At 45.0% G+C, this 20,176-nt stretch overlaps 1 protein-coding gene across 1 annotated transcript; it reads left to right on the forward strand.

Moving 5' to 3' along the window:
* The first annotated feature begins 11,049 nt into the window (after positions 1 to 11,049).
* Positions 11,050 to 12,979, forward strand: LOC121995710 (bark storage protein A-like). Its single transcript, XM_042549461.1, has 5 exons — positions 11,050 to 11,404; positions 11,611 to 11,678; positions 11,776 to 11,931; positions 12,191 to 12,427; positions 12,504 to 12,979. The coding sequence occupies exons 1-5, from the start codon at positions 11,158 to 11,160 to the stop codon at positions 12,837 to 12,839; spliced, it is 1,044 nt and encodes a 347-aa protein (XP_042405395.1). The 5' UTR covers positions 11,050 to 11,157; the 3' UTR covers positions 12,840 to 12,979.
* Positions 12,980 to 20,176: the final 7,197 nt, after the last annotated feature.

The following is a 20,176-nucleotide window of genomic DNA, read 5'->3' on the forward strand; positions in this document are numbered from 1 at the left end:
TGACAGAGCGCCACGTGGCTCTTCTCGCGTGGCGGTGATGATCCGTACGATGGGACGCCGACTGTTTTGAAATGGACGGTTAGATGATGACCTCGTCTTTCGTGACCTGCATCCGACGGACGAGGCCGACCAGCCTCGTTCGCATAAAGCCTTCGTCTTCGCCCTTACGCTGCATTCTTTGTTTCATTGCGCGTCCTCCGTCGAAGGTACCCGCGGCTGCATCGTTCCGGCTGTCCTAGTTCTTGCCTCTTGGTGGTTTTCGGCTTTTTGGTGATCCTCTCCGTTCATCTTCCCTCCGTAAGCTTCTCCCTTCCTTTCGTTCAGCCTTTCCCTTTCGCGGGGAACCCCTTTCGTCCCCTTGCTTGCGAACTTTTACCTGTCCTCCGTTTCCGAGTTTCTTTCGGCTTCCTTCTTTCTCTTTCTTGGTACTTTAGTCATGGAGAGAACTTCCGTACCTGCTGTTGATGTTCATGGTCCCTGGTATATGACCATGGAGAGTAGATTTGACGAGGAGGGCGCTCGGCGTCTTGTTAGAACGTACGGGATCCTGAACGACCATGAAATAGTTGTAGCCGACCCGACCGACCGGCCCCATAACCCGCCGATCGGTACCATTTGTTTTTTTCTGGACCAATTCCAGGGCGGCCATAGATTTCCTACCCATCGTTTTGTTTTGGAAGTTTGTAATTATTTTCGCATCCCGCTCGGCCAACTCGTGTCGAATTCCTTTAGGCTGCTGAGCGGGGTGGTGGATCCTCTTCAAGTCGCACGGTATCCCTCAACCCCAAAATATTCCACTACTTCTTCTACCCCAAACAATCCGGGTTGGGTACTTTTACTTTCCAAAGTAGAATAGGCTTCAAATTTTTTGAGAACATGCCACCTCCAACAAGCATCTGGAGGAGTTCTTCTTTATATCGACTTCGGCGTGACATTCGAGACAAAATGGCGGACGGCGTATGCCGACCCAGTAGAGCTCGCAAATTGTACAATCGACCTACCTTCATGCAAACGGTTGTCCGGTCGGTGACAAAATCGACCGATTGCTTCTCAGGTGTTGTACATTTTGGATTATCCCCTTCGCCAATCTTCCCTACCGCATGGGTAAGTACTCTTTACTCACCTCTTTTGTCTAACTGATTTTAATTTTTTCTACTGCATTGAAGTCATGTGGCACTCCAAGGCTACTGATCATCTGAAATTGAAAGCCGTGGTGGGCGGCTACAAAAAGAATTCGCGGCGGGGTCTTATACCGGCCCCCGGCGAGGATCTCGAGGGGGGCCGACGCCACCGAAATAGAAGTTACTCAATCCGTTTCAGCGGAGGTTGAGGCGGATCTGTTTCCTCTCCGCTCCACCGGTAGGAGTCCCCAGGACGGGGTTCACTCTTGGAAGTTCTAACGTCGAAGGACTCCGGCCTTCCGCCGACCCAGGGCGAACCACAGGCGCCGATCGAGATCGCCTCGCCAGATCGCTCGCAGATCGGGACCCCGTGGCCTCACCCACCGCACAGCCCTCGGCTCTCCTCCACGGACTTGTCGTCGCTTACGACGGTTGGGCGAGACTTCAACCATAGGGAGTCCTCGGGCCAGGCGACTGCGGCGAAGTGCCGGCCAGCCACCCGACCATCAAGACTACCTTCGATTCCCATCGGAGGAATATTTATTGTCCGCCGATCGGCCATCAAGCCCGTTCATGAAATAACCTTGGCGGTCCGCTCACCAAACTTTCGAGGGCCAGATTCGGGTGGCCCTCATGACGGCAACTCGGCGATAACCACATGCAGCAGGCCACTCAGGTAAGTTCATTTTTCTTCCTGCGCCATGCTACTGTTTGGTTTCTGATTTTATTATTTCACTTACAGCATTGGGCGGAGCAAATCGCCACTAGCCATCGGCTGGCCGAGCTGGAGGATCTTATGGAAAAACTCCAAGTCTCGGGGGGTCCATCGGCCGAGTGGGAGAAACAAGCCCGCGAGGCCGAACAGAAGAAGGCCGCCGACCTGGCTACAGAGGTGGCTCGACTTGAAGGCTTAGTGAAGAAGCGCGACGAGGACGTGAAGCGCGCCAGTAGTCGGAAGAAGCGGGCGATCGCCGATCTGGACAAGATGAAAGTTGAAGTCCGAGCCCTAGATCAGCGATCTAAGGACCTGGAAGCCCAATTAACTGCCGAACGGGATGGACGCTCAGCTGAACATACTAAAGCGGAGGTGGACCAAAAAGTTCTCCAAGATTCATTAATTGCCTCCCGAGTGGCGCTCAGAAAGTACAAGGAGGGGGAGCCGAGTCGCCTAGCAGCAGCGCGCCAAGAATAACTCCACTCGGAGCGGTTCGGCGAAAAGTTCGGTGGCAACGTCTCCTCCACTTTCGCCGAGGCGGTCAAGGTCACCATGGCGTACTTGAAGAAGGGTGGCCACCTCCCGGCGGAAATGCACATTCCCGCCTCCGATCTGGCGGCCATGATAGACGACATTCCGGACGGCTTCTTTAACTTCGAAGACCCCGAGTGAAGAGTGTTCCTCGTCTTTATCTTGTTTTTGCGCTTCTTACGCCCAGCGCAACCTTTTGTACTTGCCGTTCGACATGCTTTCCCTTTAATGCCATTATGTCTCTGCTTTCGTCTTCCTGATCATTATCCATAATATTCTTCTGTTTGCTGAACATTTATGCTTAGAGTCAGTCATGCTCCAAGTGTTCTCCGTCACGCGACCGATCAGCTTAACCCATTAAACAAAGTCCGAGCGGGCGGGCCTACTCGCTCTGCACGTATTTAGCCTGTGTAAAGTCAACAAGCGCCGAGTATCGAAGGACCGGTGTCCGAGCGGGCCTAAATGTTTTAATATTTGTGGTTTCCGCGGTTTCTTATTCCCTGATAATCATTCGTCCGCTCGGAGTACTTATAGTCGCCGGACCGACTCGATTTTTAACGACGGTGATCGTCGGTTTTCCGCTCGAATTTTATAGACGCCGGCTCGTCTCCCGGTTTCCTGGCCGGAGGGTTTATAGACACCGGACCGTCTCGATCTTTAACGTCGGAGCTCGACGGCGCGGATATTTATAGCCGGTCGGCGCGGCTCTCGATCTTTAACGACGGTGCTCGTCGACCTTTCAAGGCTAACTTCTTACCAGGCCGAGCGGCCTGGGTCTTCGTCTCATATCCTGCGCTCGAACAATATTTATGCCCGGCCGAACAGCACGGGTCATTCGCTTACGAGTAAATATATACACCTCCTAGCCGATCGGCTCGAGGGCCTTCGCTTTTTTGTGCCGATGAAGGATATCGCAGGCACGGCCGAACGGCTCGGGCCTTCGTCCTTGAGCATTTTGCATGAATAATTTACCTCCGGCCGAACGGCTCGGGGCCTTTGTTTTTTCGAGCGTGCAGCTCGTTCAATATACCTCTGGCCGAATGGCTCGGGGCCTTCGATCCTTGAGCGTGCGGCTCGATCAATATACCTATAGCCGGTCGGCGCGGCTCTCGATATTTAACGACGGAGCTCGTCGGCGCGCGTATATTTATAGCCGGTCGGCGCGACTCTCGATATTTAACGACGGATCTCGTCGGTCGTCGGTCTTCTGCTCGGGGAGTTTATAGACGCCGGCTCGTCTCTACGGTTTAACGTCTGGGCTAGACGGTCTTCCGCTCGGAGAGTTTATAGACGCCGGCTCGTCTCTACGGTTTAACGTCTGGGCTAGACGGTCTTCCGCTCGGAGAGTTTATAGGCAGGCTCGTCTCTACGGTTTAACGTCAGGCTAGACGGTCTTCCGCTCGGAGAGTTTATAAACGCCTCGTCTCTACGTTTAACGTCTGGCTAGACGGTCTTCCGCTCGGAGAGTTTATAGACGCCGGCTCGTCTCTCGTTTAACGTCTGGGCTAGGCGGTCTTCGCTCGGAGAGTTTATAGACGCCGGCTCGTCTTTCGATACGGACTAGACGGTCTTCCGCCGGAGAGTTTATAGACGCAACGCGACTCGTCTCTACGGTTTAACGTCTGGGCTAAACGGTCTCCGCTCGGAGAGTTTATAGACGCCGGCTCGTCTCTCGATTTAACGTCTGGGCTAGGCGGTCTTCCTCGGAGAGTTTATGAAACGCAGGCTCGTCTCTACGGTTTAACGTCTGGGCTAGACGGTCTTCCGCTCGGTTTATAGACGCCCGCTCGTCTCTACGGTTTAACGTGGGCTAGGCGGTCTTCCGCTCGGAGAGTTTATAGGCCGGCTCGTCTCTACGGTTTAACGTCTGGGCACGGTCTTCCGCTCGGAGAGTTTATAGACGCCGGCTCGTCTCTACGGTTTAACGTCTGGGCTGAACGGTCTTCCGCTCGGAGAGTTTATAGACGCCGGCTCGTCTCTACGGTTTAACGTCTGGGCTAGACGGTCTTCCGCTCGGAGAGTTTATAGACGCCGGCTCGTCTCTACGGTTTAACGTCTGAGCTAGACGGTCTTCCGCTCGGAGAGTTTATAGATGCCAGCTCGTCTCTACTGTTTAACGTCTGGGCTAGACGGTCTTCCGCTCGGAGAGTTTATGGCCGCCTCGTCTCTACGGTTTAACGTCTGGCTAGACGGTCTTCCGCTCGGAGAGTTTATGAGGCGGCTCGTCTCTACGGTTTAACGTCTGGGCTAGACGGTCTTCCGCTCGGAGAGTTAGACGCCGGCTCGTCTCTACGGTTTAACGTCTGAGCTAGACGGTCTTCCGCTCGGAGAGTTTATGGACGCCGGCTAGTCTCTACGGTTTAACGTCTGGCTAGACGGTCTTCCGCTGGAGAGTTTATAGGCGTCGGCTCGTCTCTCACGGTTTAACGTCCAGGCTAGGCGGTCTTACGCTAAGAGAGTTTATAGGCGTCGGCTCGTCTCTACGGTTTAACGTCTGGGCTGAACGGTCTTCCGCTCGGAGAGTTTATAGACGTCGGCTCGTCTCTCGGTTTAACGTCTGGGCTAGACGGTCTTCCGCTCGGAGAGTTTATAGACGCCAGCTCGTCTCTACGGTTTAACGTCCGGGCTAGACGGTCTTCCGGAGAGTTTATAGACATTGGCTCGTCTCTACGGTTTAACGTCTGGCTAGACGGTCTTCCGCTCGGAGAGTATAGACGCCAGCTCGTCTCTACGGTTTAACGTCTGGGCTAGACGGTCTTCCGCTCGGAGAGTTTATTGACGCCGGCTCGTCTCTCGGTTTAACGTCTGGGCTAGACGGTCTTCCGCTTGGAGAGTTTATAGAGGCTCGTCTCTACGGTTTAACGTCGGGCTAGACGCTACGGTTTAACGTCTGGGCTAGACGGTCTTCCGCTCGAGAGTTTATAGACGAGGCTCGTCTCTACGGTTTAACGTCTGGGCTAGACGGTCTTCCGCTCGGAGAGTTTATGACGCCGGCTCGTCTCTCCACGGTTTAACGTCTGGGCTAGACGGTCTTCGCTCGGAGAGTTTATAGACGCCGGCTCGTCTCTCGGTTTGACGTCTGGGCTGAGCGGTCTTCCGCTCGGAGAGTTTATAGGCGCCGACTCGTCTCTACGGTTTATCGTCTGGGCTAGACGGTCTTCCGCTCGGAGAGTTTATGAGCCCGGCTCGTCTCTACGGTTTAACGTCTAGGCTAGAGCGGTCTTCCGCCGGAGAGTTTATAGTCGTCTCTACGGTTTAACGTCTGGGCTAGACCTTCCGCTCGGAGAGTTTATAGCGGCCAGCTCGTCTCTACGGTTTAACGTCAGGGCTAGACGGTTCCGCTCGGAGAGTTTATAGGCGCTGGCTCGTCTCTCGGTTTAACGTCTGGGCTAGGCGGTCTTCCGCTCGGAGAGTTTATAGGCTCGTCTCTACGGTTTAACGTCTGGGCTAGACGGTCTTCCGCTCGGAGAGTTTATAGAGACGGCTTGCTCTCGGTTTAACGTCTGGGCTAGACGGTCTTCCGCTCGGAGAGTTTATAGACGCCGGTTCGTCTCTACGGTTTAACGTCTGGGCTAGACGGTCTTCCGCTCGGAGAGTTTATAGACGCCGGCTCGTCTCTACGGTTTAACGTCTTGGCTAGACGGTCTTCCGCTCGGAGAGTTTATAGACGCCGGCTCGTCTCTACGGTTTAACGTCTGGGCTAGACGGTCTTCCGCTCGGAGAGTTTATAGACGTCGGCTCGTCTCTACGGTTTAACGTCTGGGCTAGACGGTCTTCAAGGCTAATTTTGACACTTCCGTTCGGTGAAGTTTTTTGTCATCCTTTTTATCACTTTTGCTTCCTGCATTATGAGGATATAGGCTAACAGAAAATATACACAGAATTAGCGCCATATTACACCACTTTACTTCCCGCACGTGGCCTTCGGTTTTTGTGTCGATGCTTGGGTATCGTACGCCCGGCCGAACGGCACGGGGTCTTCAGCATTAAGCATTTTGGCTTGGATAGTTTACCTCCGTCCGAACGGTATGGGGCCTTCGATCCTCGACCGCTCGGCTCGACCAATTTACCTCCGGCCGAACGGCGCGGGGCCTTCGTTACTCGTTGACGATGCCTTGTATTTGTTCTCTTGATTTTTCATTTCTGCATTTCAAGTATTCAGTCGAAAAAAGTACACAAGGTGATTTACATTGGCACACCTTTCACCCTGCCCGGTAAGGCTGGAGGTGATTCGCGCTCCACGGCCTATCTAGCTGTCGACCGTCCTCATCCTCCAAATAATACGCGCCCGAGCGGAGCTTTTCGATGATTTTGAAGGGGCCTGCCCACGGAGCTTCGAGCTTGCCGACGTCGCCGACCGGCTTGACTTTCTTCCAGACAAGATCGCCGACCTGAAATGATCTGGGGATTACACGCCGGTTGTAGTTTTGCTTCATCCGTTGACGGTACGCCATCAGCCGAACGGATGCCTTGGCCCGCTCATCAACCAAATCCAGCTCCATGTTCCTCCGCTCGGAGTTGCTTTCATCGTAACATTGGACCCGAACGGACTCGACGCCGACTTCAACCGGAATGACCGCTTCGTCGCCGTACACCAGATGAAAAGGTGTGACGCCCGTTCCTTCCTTAGGAGTCGTTCGGATGGCCCATAAAACACCCGGCACTTCATCCGGCCAACTTCCTCCCAAGTGGTCGAGCCGAGCGCGCAGAATACGGAGAATTTCCCGATTGGCTACTTCGGCTTGACCGTTGCTTTGGGGGTAAGCCACGGACGTGAAGTGTTGATCGATGCCGTAGCTTTTGCACCAATCTTTTAACACCTTCCCTGTGAATTGCCGCCCATTGTCGGAGACCAATCAGTGAGGGATACCGAACCTACAGATGATGTGTTGCCAGATGAATTTTTTGACCATCTGTTCGGTGATCCTAGCTAGTGTCTTCATCATCGAGCCTGCGACTCGTATATAATCCGCCTGGCCGATCGGCTCGGGGGTCTTCCGCTCGGGGGCTTTCCCCTTTCTATCATCTCGCCTAGGCATCTCGTATGAAGAAGATCCTCTATCTCTTCGAGCTGGTACGGCTTCAGGGGTGCGAAATAAGGCTCGATGGAATGCGACGGTGGCTGGAGGCGCTTCCGCTCGGCCACCCGACGCAGACGTTGCCTGTTGCTCCGGCCGCTCGGCTGCTGCTTTCTGTTTTTGCTCCACAAGTTTGGCGGCCCTTATCTCGACCAGAGCGTCGAGTTCTTCCGTGGAAAGCGTCACCGTGTGTTGTCGTCCAGCCTCGTCCATTGTTCCCGTTCGGATGCAGGAGCGGTTCCCACAGACGGCGCCAAATTGATCCTGTCCAAACCAGGAGTTAACGGACGCTGGGGATGTGGCGCTCCCTGCTGGGTCCTCGAGTGCTCCGGCGAAGTGCTCCGGCGAACCTGCAACAAAACCGAGCCGGGTGGGGGGTGTCCCGGCGACGACCCTCCGACGCTCAAGTCAGGCGAGGGAATAGATGAAGAAAGTGACTGCAGGATGAAGATTAGCGTACCTCCGGTGAAGAAATGGAGACCTTATATAGACCTCTCGAAGGAGCCTGGGCGCGTCAATCAAAGCAATCACCTGCTTTCGACCATGCCCAGGTATGGGTCTGTTAGAAGGGCATCCATAAGACCATACCGCTACTGTATCAACCTCTCCATGATGTGACGGCAAGATCCTTTATCGTGAAATCTTGTGTACGGCCTAATCATCAGACATGCCTTTGCTGACATCCCATATCCCGAGCCGAACGGATAGGCCGCTCGGCTAACCTTTGTATCCTCGCCCTTCCCTGGCCCAACGGACCACCCGCTCGGCCCTTCGGTTCCAAGCCGGGTAGACACCCGCTCGGCCATTCAGTCCTCCTGCCTTGGCGTCGGAAACCCAAGCCTATGGCTGGGTTATCTCTGACTCCGCTCGGACCTGCTCAACCGCTTAACGCGGCCATTACCCGCTTAGTCAGCCCTCCATCCGTCCTCAGGATGGGACCCTTCAGGAAGTGGGTCCCCCATTCTTACCGCCGGATCACTTTATATTTGGCTTGATATAAAATCATATCAAGTCCAACATGGAGATTTTTATTGATTCTCTATTATTACATTTTAACACATTTGAGAAACCGAAATAAACAATGGATAACATATTTAAACTCCTTGTAACCCCAAAAATCCACAGGAACTAAAATAGTTGGATGCAATCTGAGATCTCTAAATCAATTAATGAGTTTAAACTGAAACCCACTAATGAACCTAGAGAGTTCCGATTGCATCTATTTCAGTTCCTATAAATTTCTTAGATTGTAAGGAGTTCAGATATACTATCCATTATTTCTTTCGATTTCTCAGAGGTATTAAAATATAATAAAGAAGAATCGACAAAACCTCTATGTTGGGTTTAATATTGGGCCTGATATAATTCGATATCAGGTCCACGACGTCCCCTAAACTTTCAAGGTTCCTCACCCACCTCTGAATAATTCACACGTCAAAAAAATAATTTACTGTTGGCGAGATCGGCTCAGTGTTGATGAGTTCTAAGTTTAATTTTTTATAACCGACCTTTCAAATCGTGAAGAAGACAAGTGGCTGATGGTCTACTAATGTCATACGATTGTCATGAAGACTAAACTTTACTTTTGACAATATCAACAATTCATCTGTGATTGTAAATGCATGGTAACACAGGAGAATTCATTCAAGTGCATAGTGCAGAGTTCATACTTTTATAGAATAATTGACTATGATTGAGCTAAGATATCATGTTTCATTAAGTTGTTGGGCATGATATGAAATCATATCAGGTCAAACATAAACCTGATATGGAATGATATCAGGTTCACATTAGACCAGATATGATTCTATATCAGACTCAATGTGGAGATTTTTGTCAATCATTCCTTATTATATTTTAATACATTTGGAGAAGCTGAAATAAACAATGAATAATATATTTAAACTCTTTGCAACTTCAGAAATCCACAAGAACTGAAATGATTACAATTGGAGCTCTTAGATCCATCAGTGGGACCAAAATCTATTGATGAATCTAAATATCTCAGAATGTACCCATATCAATTCCTATAGATTTTTGTGGTTAAAATGAATTCAAATATGCTATTCATTATTTATTTTGTAAGGAAGAATCACAAAAAATCTTTATATTAAGCCTGATTTGGAATTATATCAGACTTAACGTAGGCCTGATATCATTTCATATTAGACCCGTGTTAGACCTGATAAGATTTCATATCAGACCCACAATGGGCTTGATATGATACATATTAGGCCCAACGTAGAGATTTTTGGTGATATTTCTTTATTATATTTTAATACCTTTGAGAAGTTTAAATAAATAATAGATAACATATTTGCACTTCTTACAACCTCAGAAATTCATAGGAACCGAAATGGTTGCAATTGGAGTTCTCTAGGTCCATCAGTGGATTTCGGTTAAAATTTACTGATGAACTTAGAGATCTTAAATTGTATTCATTTTAGTTCCTGTAAACTTCTGGGGTCGTAAGTATTTCAAATATACTATCAATTATTTATTTCGATTTTTTCAAATATTAAATGTTATAAAAAAAATTAAATATTATAAAATATTATATATACGTTATGCGTGCATGTAAAAAAAAAGAAAGAAATAGAAGAGAGGAGAGAAAAACAAATATGGAGTTATATGCATAGCAAAGAAGAAAGAAAGAGTAAGAAAAAAATGATAGAGAAAAGAAAATTGATAAAAAAAGTTAGATTTATTAGGAGGATATGATAAAAAAAATGTACTTTAAAGATGTATCCTTTGATAAATATTGAAATAGTATATATATATATATATATATATATATATATATATATATATATATATATATATATATATATATATATATATATATATATATATATATTTTGATCAATTCAAAAATTAAGTTGCATCATTTCATAAATTACAGAAAAAATTTAGATAAATTATTTCGATTTCCCATCTCTTAAACGCTTTTGGTTTTCCTTTTTTATTGAGACGTTGATTTTTTTTTTTTTTTTTTTTAAATTTTGGATAGGAACTTCAAAAGTTGATTGATTGATTGTAACGTCGACATAGTAAACGAATCATTGGAGAAATTTGACCGAATAGCATTTTACGATTTGATAATTACTTAAAAAACTCTTCTTATCTTGTTTACTTATCGTTAACTAATAATCAATTATTGCACCGAAGAGGATTTTTAGATTAATCTTTGTGTAATGCAAATATGCAATCTTCTAGAGTACGAAAGAAAATAAAAGATTTGCACAAAATCTAGTTAACATCAAATTTATATAGAGCAGAAATAAACTTCAACTAATTCTACACATATAAATTCATATTCAATAACACAAATTCACAATTAATATTAATTAGTTCATCTATTCGGTATATCCGTAATAACATAAACTTATGTGTTACAAAATAACATGTAAACCCATCCAAAAAAAAAGATTAAATCCACGCTGCATTGAATATAAAAATTAAAATTTTATTTTAGGTTAGAAATCAGTCATTATTTGGCCATTGCTTAGCTGCCAAATCAACCATTAACTTAGTGCCAATCAGTCGTTATTCTAGTAGAAAACTTGGAAAGTTCATTTTCCCTACTTTTCTTATTCTCAAACACGATGGACAATGTCAGAATTACTCCACTTTCTCTGCTTTGTCTTATTTAACGTCCAATTCAAGCCTTGCATCTTCCTCTTACTCACGGGCTCAGAAAGAAAGAGAGTTGATGAGGATGGAATCGATGAAGAAGAGGAGGATCCTTGTGCTGCTTGCATTGGCAGCCATGGCGGGCTCATTGAGTGAAAGAGCCAGTGGTGGGAGTATAAGGAAGAAGGCTTGGAGAACAGTGAGAAGAGTGAACGAGGAAGGGCCATACTTGGGGCTCGTAGTCCCAAACTCCTTCGAGCTGAATCCTCTTCTCCAGTCCTCCAACTTTGTCAACAGTCCACGTCTCCCTTTCTTGGATCTTGCAGGTGCATACTTTCCTCTTAATTCAGCTACATCCCCGAGAACATGATTGAAGATGATCCATTCAAGTTTCCCTTTTCAAATTTTGATAGAGTTTGTGTATTAAATTGACGTTGTCGATTCAAGTTTGCTCCTTTTCTATTTGTTTTAGCAGATAACATCAGTAGAGAAGCCTAATTAATTGATTGTTTTTGTTTCATGTGAATGGAAGGAAGGAGATTTCGATTTGGAACAGTGGGAAAAGAGAAGGTTATTGTGGTGATGACAGGCTTGAGCATGGTATAATTTCCAATTATAATGAAATAATGAAGAGTTAATTATACAATATAGACTAATTAACTGTGAATATAATTACATTCTTTTAATCTAATTGCAGCTTAATGCTGGTTTAAGCACCCAGTTGCTTCTGACTCTCTTCGATGTGAAAGGAGTTGTGCATTTTGGAATTGCTGGGAATGCAAACTCTGATCTCCAAATAGGAGATGTAACAATTCCTCGTCGATGGGCTCACACAGGCCTTTGGAATTGGCAGGTGAGATATATCCATTAAGAAATCCATAAAAATTGCTTGAATGCTCTGAGTCGACAGAGTCAAGGATGAAGACTAGTCACTGAAAATGACATGAAATAAACAAATTCATATAAAGTGATTAATGGCTTCACGTGAAACGATAGACTAGTTAAATATATTTGACTTCATATGATTCAATCATGAGAATTACTGATTTCTAGGAAAGTTCCTTGTGCATGCCTTGAATTAAGCTTCTTTGGTGTTTTCATAACCTTGACAGAGATATGGAGATGGTCCAAATGATGAACTGGCCCTGGAGGCGACTGGTGACTACACAAGAAGAATTGGGTATCTCAATTTTTCAGATTATGATGCGATCAAAGAAGGAAACTTACTGAACAGCGTTTGGTACCAACCTGAAGAGATTTTTCCAGTGGATGGAATTCCAGAAGTCAGACAGCATGCCTTCTGGGTTTCTGTCAACATGAACTACTACGCACTCTCCAGGAATCTAGAGGTGATAGTGACGTCGACCGTAAAACTTCGTTATCTTGCAAGCTAATTCTTGACTTGGAAATACTTATTCTCGTCAGGGCTTGAAGCTGCCGCAGTGCATCAACAGCACATGCCTGAGGAGGAGGGCGAAAGTGCTGAGGGTGGAGAATGGTTGCAGTGCCAACGCATTTGTTGACAATGCAGGATACAGGCAGTTCTTGAGGAATAAGTTCGATGTTACTCCCATAGACATGGAGAGCGCCGCCGTCGCGCTCGTTTGCCGTCAGGTACGCGTGCCTTTCATCGCTTTCAGAGCGCTGTCGGACCTCGCGGGTGGCGGCTCCTCTGAATCCAATGAAGCTGCTGTTTTCAGTTCACTGGCCGCTCAAAATGCTGTGGACGTTGTGATAGAATTCATCAATCTCTTGCATTGACGTGAGTGCCTTATGAATTATGTGTTAGAAGAAGGAAATGTATATAGGGCAACAGTACTGCAATAATTAATCTTCTTGATATTGATGTATCCATAAACAATACAATTTGGAGATGTTTACCGAAGAAAATAATTAATTAAGTAACATCTAATTTAGGAAAATCGATTTAATTCTCATGTCTGTGGTCTATTGATTCGGTCTAAAAATTATAGAAATAACAAGTTGGGGATGTGACTATCGTATTTACTAGATATAAATTTAGTTCCGTTCTGTAACACAAGAAACGTCAATGTCAAATTAGAAAAAGGGTCCCGGTGTCCCTCCGACGCTTAAGTCAATTATCGGAAAGAGGAAAAAGATGGAGCGACAGTAAACACAAGTGTGAATAGTGAATAACGCGTACCTCCGCAAGTGTATGACCCCCTTTATATAGCATCTTGGTGTGCGACGTGCACACTTTTCTCAAGACGTGAGCATGTTCTCCAATTGGTCATGAGCATATTCTCCAATTCGTCCTATGAAATGATATGTCAGGAAAATACCTCTAACATTATACCTTAATAGGGTATGCATATCTTTGACAAGACATTAGAAGCTTCCGTCGTACTATCTTCCAGAATGATATTGAGAGATGCAACAGTGATCACGCTGTTCGGCCGAGCGAGGTAGCCGCTCGGCTGGGACTCCTCCGCTCGGTCGGCCTCGACTGTTCTTCCTTGTGATAACTGGGGTATAGTAGCTTATCTTCTCCCACTCGGACAAGCGCTTCGGTGACCTTAGCATTCTGCCGATCTGCAGTGAGTGTCTGGCGATCTTACCTATTGTTTTGAGATGGACGAGGGTCGGCTCGGACAAGCCTCTTACCGATTGGACACTGCCAACACCGATCGGCTATTGTAGTCGACCTCCGCTTAGCCACCATAGGTGAGCTCTTTGACATCCTGACGTTGACCACCTTGACTTTGACCTTCACGTTGGCTGTTATCTCCATCATTTGACCCACACTTAGTGGGCCCCTTTTTATCACCGCACCACCTATTAATGAGAAAAATTTCTAATAATACATCATACCTGAGTCTTAAACTCTAGATCCCTAATTAATCATTAGATGACCTAAGCATGACACCATGCCCCCAGGGCAAAGAGCACTCAATCAATTGACGAATTAGTAAGAGCGATTAACAAATAAGAATTTTTAACAATTATTATACCTTAATACTAATTTAATTTGATTTGATTCGATTCGATTCAATCTTATTGAATGATTCTTTATTGCCTCCGACAAATTCAACGGGAGGTCTTTAACATTGAGTTTGCTTGCTAGTCTGTTGAAACATTATCTAGATAATGACTGGTAAAAATACTTGCATAGATTGATCAGCTGATCAATTCAATTGCTTTTTCGAGAATAGCCTTGCTGAATCGATCAATTGATCGATTGAAAGACTTCAATTGATTGAGTTCCAACTTTAATAGATTGAAAAAGCTAATTTTTGGCTGAAATGGTTAATTTTAGTCCATTAAATCACGGTTAGTCATGTTAACCATCCCTAATCCTAAGAAATTCTTTTGTGAATATTTAAGGATAGTTTTCTTGATGAAAACAAGAAAAGAATGACCCAACAAGACTAACTTGAAGTTTAGGATGAGGTTTGTATTTAATATTGACTCTTAAATCTCAAAATTTTAAATTTTGAGTTTCCTAAAGTCTTAGGAACTCCAAGTCATTGTTGGTACAATGACAAAATTTTAGAGCATGTTTTGAGGGGGAGCTACTCCTTAAAGACATGAATTTATTTTTCATAAAACCATAGAAGATTGTAAACCTTCATTATCGTGAATGCTCAAGGTTGACATTGGAAAATAATGGAAGATTGGATATCTTCATTGTGGTATATGAATGCTCTAGGATGAGCATTTGAGGTACAATGAAAGGTATTAGACCTTCATTGTAGTATTGTGAACAACGAGTGAGGTTGTTGAACAACATGTGGATAATTCTTCAGGGAGAGAGTTTTTGATATGTGCCAAAGGGAGAGACCGTCATTACCCAAAAAAGGGGAGTTTGCCCTCTAGGAAAGGGAGAGGATGAAGGAAACCCTCATTTATGCTTTGGCATGAAGAAGAAGTTGAGGCTATAAGATTAGCCTAACTTAAACATATTATCAAACATAAAAAAAGGGAATATTATCGGTGTAATTTCCCTAGGTAAAGGTTGACCAGGTTGACTAAGCTTGAATTGGCTCAAGCATGAGTCTTGATGTTTGAGTTTTGATGTTTGACAATATATGGAGATTGTAAGTTTAATCATCCATTTGCGGAGATTGTTGGAGCAATTCTCCTCTAGTCAATGTTTAGCTAGTTTGGTATGAAAAAGAGTCAAGTCGGTCAAGATTGACTGGATATTTGACTTGGAAGTCCTAACTAGAAGTTAAACAAGGACAAATCCAACGGGGAGGTTGACAGATGATGAAAATCCAAGTGAGTTAGTGTTGACCGGACACTTGGTATGGAAAGTTTTGGTGAGTGAAGTCAGGCAGATAGAAAGTCTTAGTGTGTGAGGTTAGGTAGTTAGAAAGCCTTGGTGAGTGAAGTTAGGCAGATGGAAAATCCTGATGAGTAAAGCTAGGCAGTGATAAATCTTGATGAGTGAAGCCAAATAAAAGTCCTGGTTAGTGAAGTCATGCATGTGGAATCCAGGTGGGACCGGGGTGACCAGACACCTAGTGTTTGGAAGTCCAAGTGGGTCATGGAGGATCGGACATTAGGCACAAGACGGTAAGTCCAAATGTGTCAAGATCGACCGGATACTTGGTACGACTAGAAAAGTCCAAGTGGGTTAAAGGATTGATCAAACACTTGGTAACGAAATCCCAACAGGTCAAGATTGACCAACTGCTAGGCATGAGCGAGTCTCAATAGGTCACGGTAAACCGGATGTTAGGTTTGGGACCCTAGACATGAGTTAATCAAGTTAGGGTTGGGCAATCAATCAACCGATCGATTGAACCAGAGCCCAATAGATCAATTGATTGATTGGGAGAGCTTCACGAGAAAGGATAACCCAATCGATCAGCCAATTGATTTGGTCTATGTCAATCGATCAGCTGATTGATTGGAGACCACTCGTGGGAAGAGCACAGTGTGCTCCCCATTCTATCAGCCGATTGATTGGGATACTCCAATTGATCGGTTGATCGATTAGGGCTTGTTTTCTTGTGAGATTATGAAGCAACCTGAATCAATCGATCAATCGATTCAGGGTTTTCCTGCGAGAGCATAGAGGCACTCTGAATCGATCGGTCGATTGATCAAAGCCTCTCCAATCGATTGAGATATGACTGTTGCACAAGATGTAGGCTTTGGATGGCTGAGATTGTATAGATCTGACATGGCAATCAATTAGGAGTAGGTCCAATTGATTGAGAGCCCTAGATCACGGAGTATAAAGACAATAGCAAGGTTCAAATGCCACTGTGCAAATACACAAGTTCTTCTCCAATTCTCATTGCCAATTCTTGAAGATTCTTGGAGTAATGTGCTACTGTATTCCCAAGTATCAAGAGACATTTCCAAACAAGAAGAGAGCATCTTTGTTGTAATTCTTGTAAGATTTTTTCTTGTATTTCTTCTTGTGTGTATTGAGAGTCTTATATGAGGTTTCTTCACCTCCGATTGTTCCGAGGAGTTATTTTATTAGTGGAGAGTGTGCTTGGTGTGTGAATCTTTGTATTAGTCATCTCTTCTTGAGGTGGATACCAAGTAAATCTATGTGTTAGCATTGGAGAGCTTGACTTTGATTCTATCCGCTGCAAATCAACATCTACGAAGCAAACAAACAAGCATGAGAAGCTATTCACCCCCCTCTAGCTCCCGAAGTGACCCAACATGGTGAAACCCAATCGATTAGCCGATCGATTCAGAAGTTCTTTATTGACTTCCTTACAAAATTCAATCGATTGACTAATTGACTAGTGAACACTAATGGATCAGCTGATCGATTTAAAACCCCTCTGTTGCACTTTTGTCGTGATTGGGCAATCCCAATCGATTGACTCCTTATTTTGATCGATTGATAAACACTAATCAATCAGTTGATCGATTCTAGACCCCTTTATTTATAAACCTGGGCATCCTAATCGATTCAACTTTACGTCAATCAATTGGTAAACACCAATTGATTAACCGATCGATTTGGGAAACTTTTGTTCGCTAATTCGTGACTCCCAATCGATTGGGAAGCCTTCCCAATTGATTGATATTAGATGAATCTAATTTCTGAACGTGATTTTTGACCCTAAAATTGTATTCTTAATCGTATTCTTTATGAATAATGTGAAAAACTCGATTCATAGGTTAAATCCTAATCTATCCATGCTACATTCAATGAATATACATCAATTTTGCTTATCCATATGAAACCAAATGCAAAAGTGATGTATATGTGCCAAAACATTGAAAAATAATCCTTACACCTTAAAAAAAATGATAATAAGGTAAGTCTAAGCTCTGATATCAATTGTAAGAGTTGCAATACATCATACATGAACTAAAGGATGTATCTACAACATGGTCTACCTATTATCAATCTCTAAAGCACAATAGGAAGCCAAAACAATAGCCCATAAATGGATGACCTGAACCCATCACAAAGGCAAGTGTCTTCTTACTTGTCGCCGGAGTTCATGCTAGTGCGGAATGGTCTTCTACAAGAGTGGGCAGTGACAATCTTTAGTTCTCACTTGATGAGGAAGAGAAGAGGTTGTTGAAAGTACCCTAATTCATAAGTATCTTTCATTATATACCAAGCTCATCTTATAGGGACTATCCAGCTTAAAATCGATCCATCATTAACAGCCTATCAATGTTAATGAACCGGATTTTGGATCTACACATTAAATATACATTTTGTTGGATCGAAAGCACTAGAGAGGGGGGGGGGGATGGTGAATAGCGCTCGTGACTTTCACTTTCAAGTAAACGTAGAGGAAAAGTAAACAATGCAAACGCAAACACCAAGGATTTTATACTTGGTTCAGAGCCTGGGACGACTCATACTCCAACGCTCATGTTTGTTGAGCGATTACTTTGGGCAATTACTATAAGTTCGCAATAGTACAATTTTAGAGTACAACAATTAAGTACAGTAAGAAAAATATACCAACAACTTTAAGATTAGGAAATTTGAGGCTTCAGGTTGTCGGTATCTTGCTACATCTTTATCGGGTGATTCTTTGAGCAGTGCACGGAAGATGGATTATGTTTTCATTGTTGTTCCTTGCTACTGCTCGAGACTGCCTTTTATAGCCTATGGAGGGTGCTCTCATCCGCACCGAATCCGCAGCGTGGATGAGCTCCGACCCAGTTGCAGTCTATCCGTCTGAGGGCGCCCTCAACCTCCATGAGGGTGACCTCGCACCAGTGTCCAGGGTGCTCTCAAGCTCCATGAGGGTGCCCTTTCCTCAGCATCCAGGGTGCCCTCAAGCTCCATGAGGGCGCCCTCGCGCCTTGCTGCGAGAGGGTCTTCTCCAGGTTACTTGAGGCAAATACCGTTGGTACGGTTAGCACTAACGGTCTAACCCAGGTTTTGATGAATGACAAAATATGTTAAATTAGTTTTGTTGTTGATCTAACACTCTGACCGAGTGTGCAGGAGAAGCCCAGACAGGTCGACGGGCTGACTGAATGTCTGACATGAAGCCCAGACAGGTCGACGTGTCGACCGGATAGCTGGCACGAAGTCCAAACGGGTCGACGGGCTGACCGGATAGCTGACGCGAAGTCCAGTCGGGTCGAAGGGCTGACCGGACGTCTGGCAGGTAAGTGAAGGTAAGTCACTGGAGGGGAGTGATTATGAAGGCGCGTTCCCGGGAAGGGAACTTAGGCACCGATCCAACTTAGAACCATTTCGGAACTCTAAGTCGAGATCGTGACTAGACTCCGGTCTCGAAAAGATGGAATCTAAGTCATACTCTTTCTATTTTGAATTATGAACTGTCCTAATAATCTGTTTTGCAGGAGATATGAGTGCCTCGGACTAACGTTTTTCTTGCAGGAAGGAAACTGCTGGAAAACAGGGTACGGGCATCGGGAGGTACCCAGGCGCTCGGAGGTCCGGGCGCCCAGGAGGTACCCGGGCGCCCTGAGGCAGAATTTTATCCCCAACGTCGTTGTGTCACGTGGAGTTCACTGGTTAGCTCGACTACGTCATGGTCGAGGTACCCTGAAGGTTCCAGGCGCCCCGAACCTCCTATATAAAGCCTGAAGCTCCAACAACAGCTCAGAATATACTTTATTGTGCTCTTGCAACGCTACGAAAAGTTCTCCGACAAGTGCCAGTTTGTTTTTAATTTTTATTCTATTGTCGGTACTTTCTTTCCTAATTAATTCTGTACTTAGTCTTGTAATAATCTTTCGAATTAATTAATGATTGCCCAACGAAAGCACCCTTGTGTGCGGGCCTTGGAGTAGGAGTCGATAAAGGCTCCGAACCAAGTAAATTGACTTTGTTAGCCGTGCTCTCTCTTCTTGTTTTCCGCTGCATACTCGTACTTGAAATTTTTTTCGATATTCACCTCCCTCTATCGACTCTTCACGATCCAACAAGCGATAACAGAGCAGGTACCGCTCTGATTTGGTGCAACCACCAATCAGACAAGGGGGTGAAACTTTCCTTTTACTCATATTTCAGCTTTCAATTTTTTTGCATAATTCCAAACTGGTATTATTATCTTTTTGGAAAGTTTTTTTGTTGCAATTAAATCTAAATTAGTACAACACCAATTTAGTTTTTTTTATTCTTAATTCTTCCTGCACTACTAATCCAAGACCAATCTTGGGATTTTGTTTGTCGTTGCTTTATTGTGTGCAGGGTCATCATGTCTTAGATCGAAGGTTTCAGTACGATACATCCTCCCCTATTCAACGGAGATGATTTTCCGTACTGGAAGAAAATGATGGAAGTCTACCTGAAGACGGACTTCGACCAATGGCTCAGCGCCACAAAAGCCTACAAAACACCAGTCGACAACTCCGGAAATCCACTAGATCCGGAACAGTGGACTTCAGACATAAAGAAAAAAGCATCGACGGAGAACAAGGAAATCAACACGCTACAATGCAGACTAACAAGTGGTATCAGAGCAAAATTTCTAACTCCCCTGAGTCAATCTGATTTGTGTTTGCATTCTTTTTGCAATGCTTTTGTATTTATGTTTATTTGATCTATGTTTACATTTGATGAATGCCAAAGGGGGAGGGTTAGGTGGTTAAGTTAGCTAAAACAAAATTGAAAATGAAAACTAACTTAAACCTGTTAATGCTTGTTTTACTTGCAT

This window comes from Zingiber officinale, chromosome 6A, assembly GCF_018446385.1.
Source record: "Zingiber officinale cultivar Zhangliang chromosome 6A, Zo_v1.1, whole genome shotgun sequence".
Lineage (NCBI taxonomy): Eukaryota > Viridiplantae > Streptophyta > Magnoliopsida > Zingiberales > Zingiberaceae > Zingiber > Zingiber officinale.

Excerpts from the sequence above, each read along its gene's own strand:
- LOC121995710 (XM_042549461.1), top strand. The coding sequence starts at position 11,158 with ATGAGGATGGAATCGATGAAGAAGAGGAGGATCCTTGTGCTGCTTGCA. Across the intron at positions 11,405-11,610 it reads CCCTTTCTTGGATCTTGCAG|GAAGGAGATTTCGATTTGGA; the intron begins GTGCATACTTTC and ends TGTGAATGGAAG. Across the intron at positions 12,428-12,503 it reads CACTCTCCAGGAATCTAGAG|GGCTTGAAGCTGCCGCAGTG; the intron begins GTGATAGTGACG and ends TATTCTCGTCAG.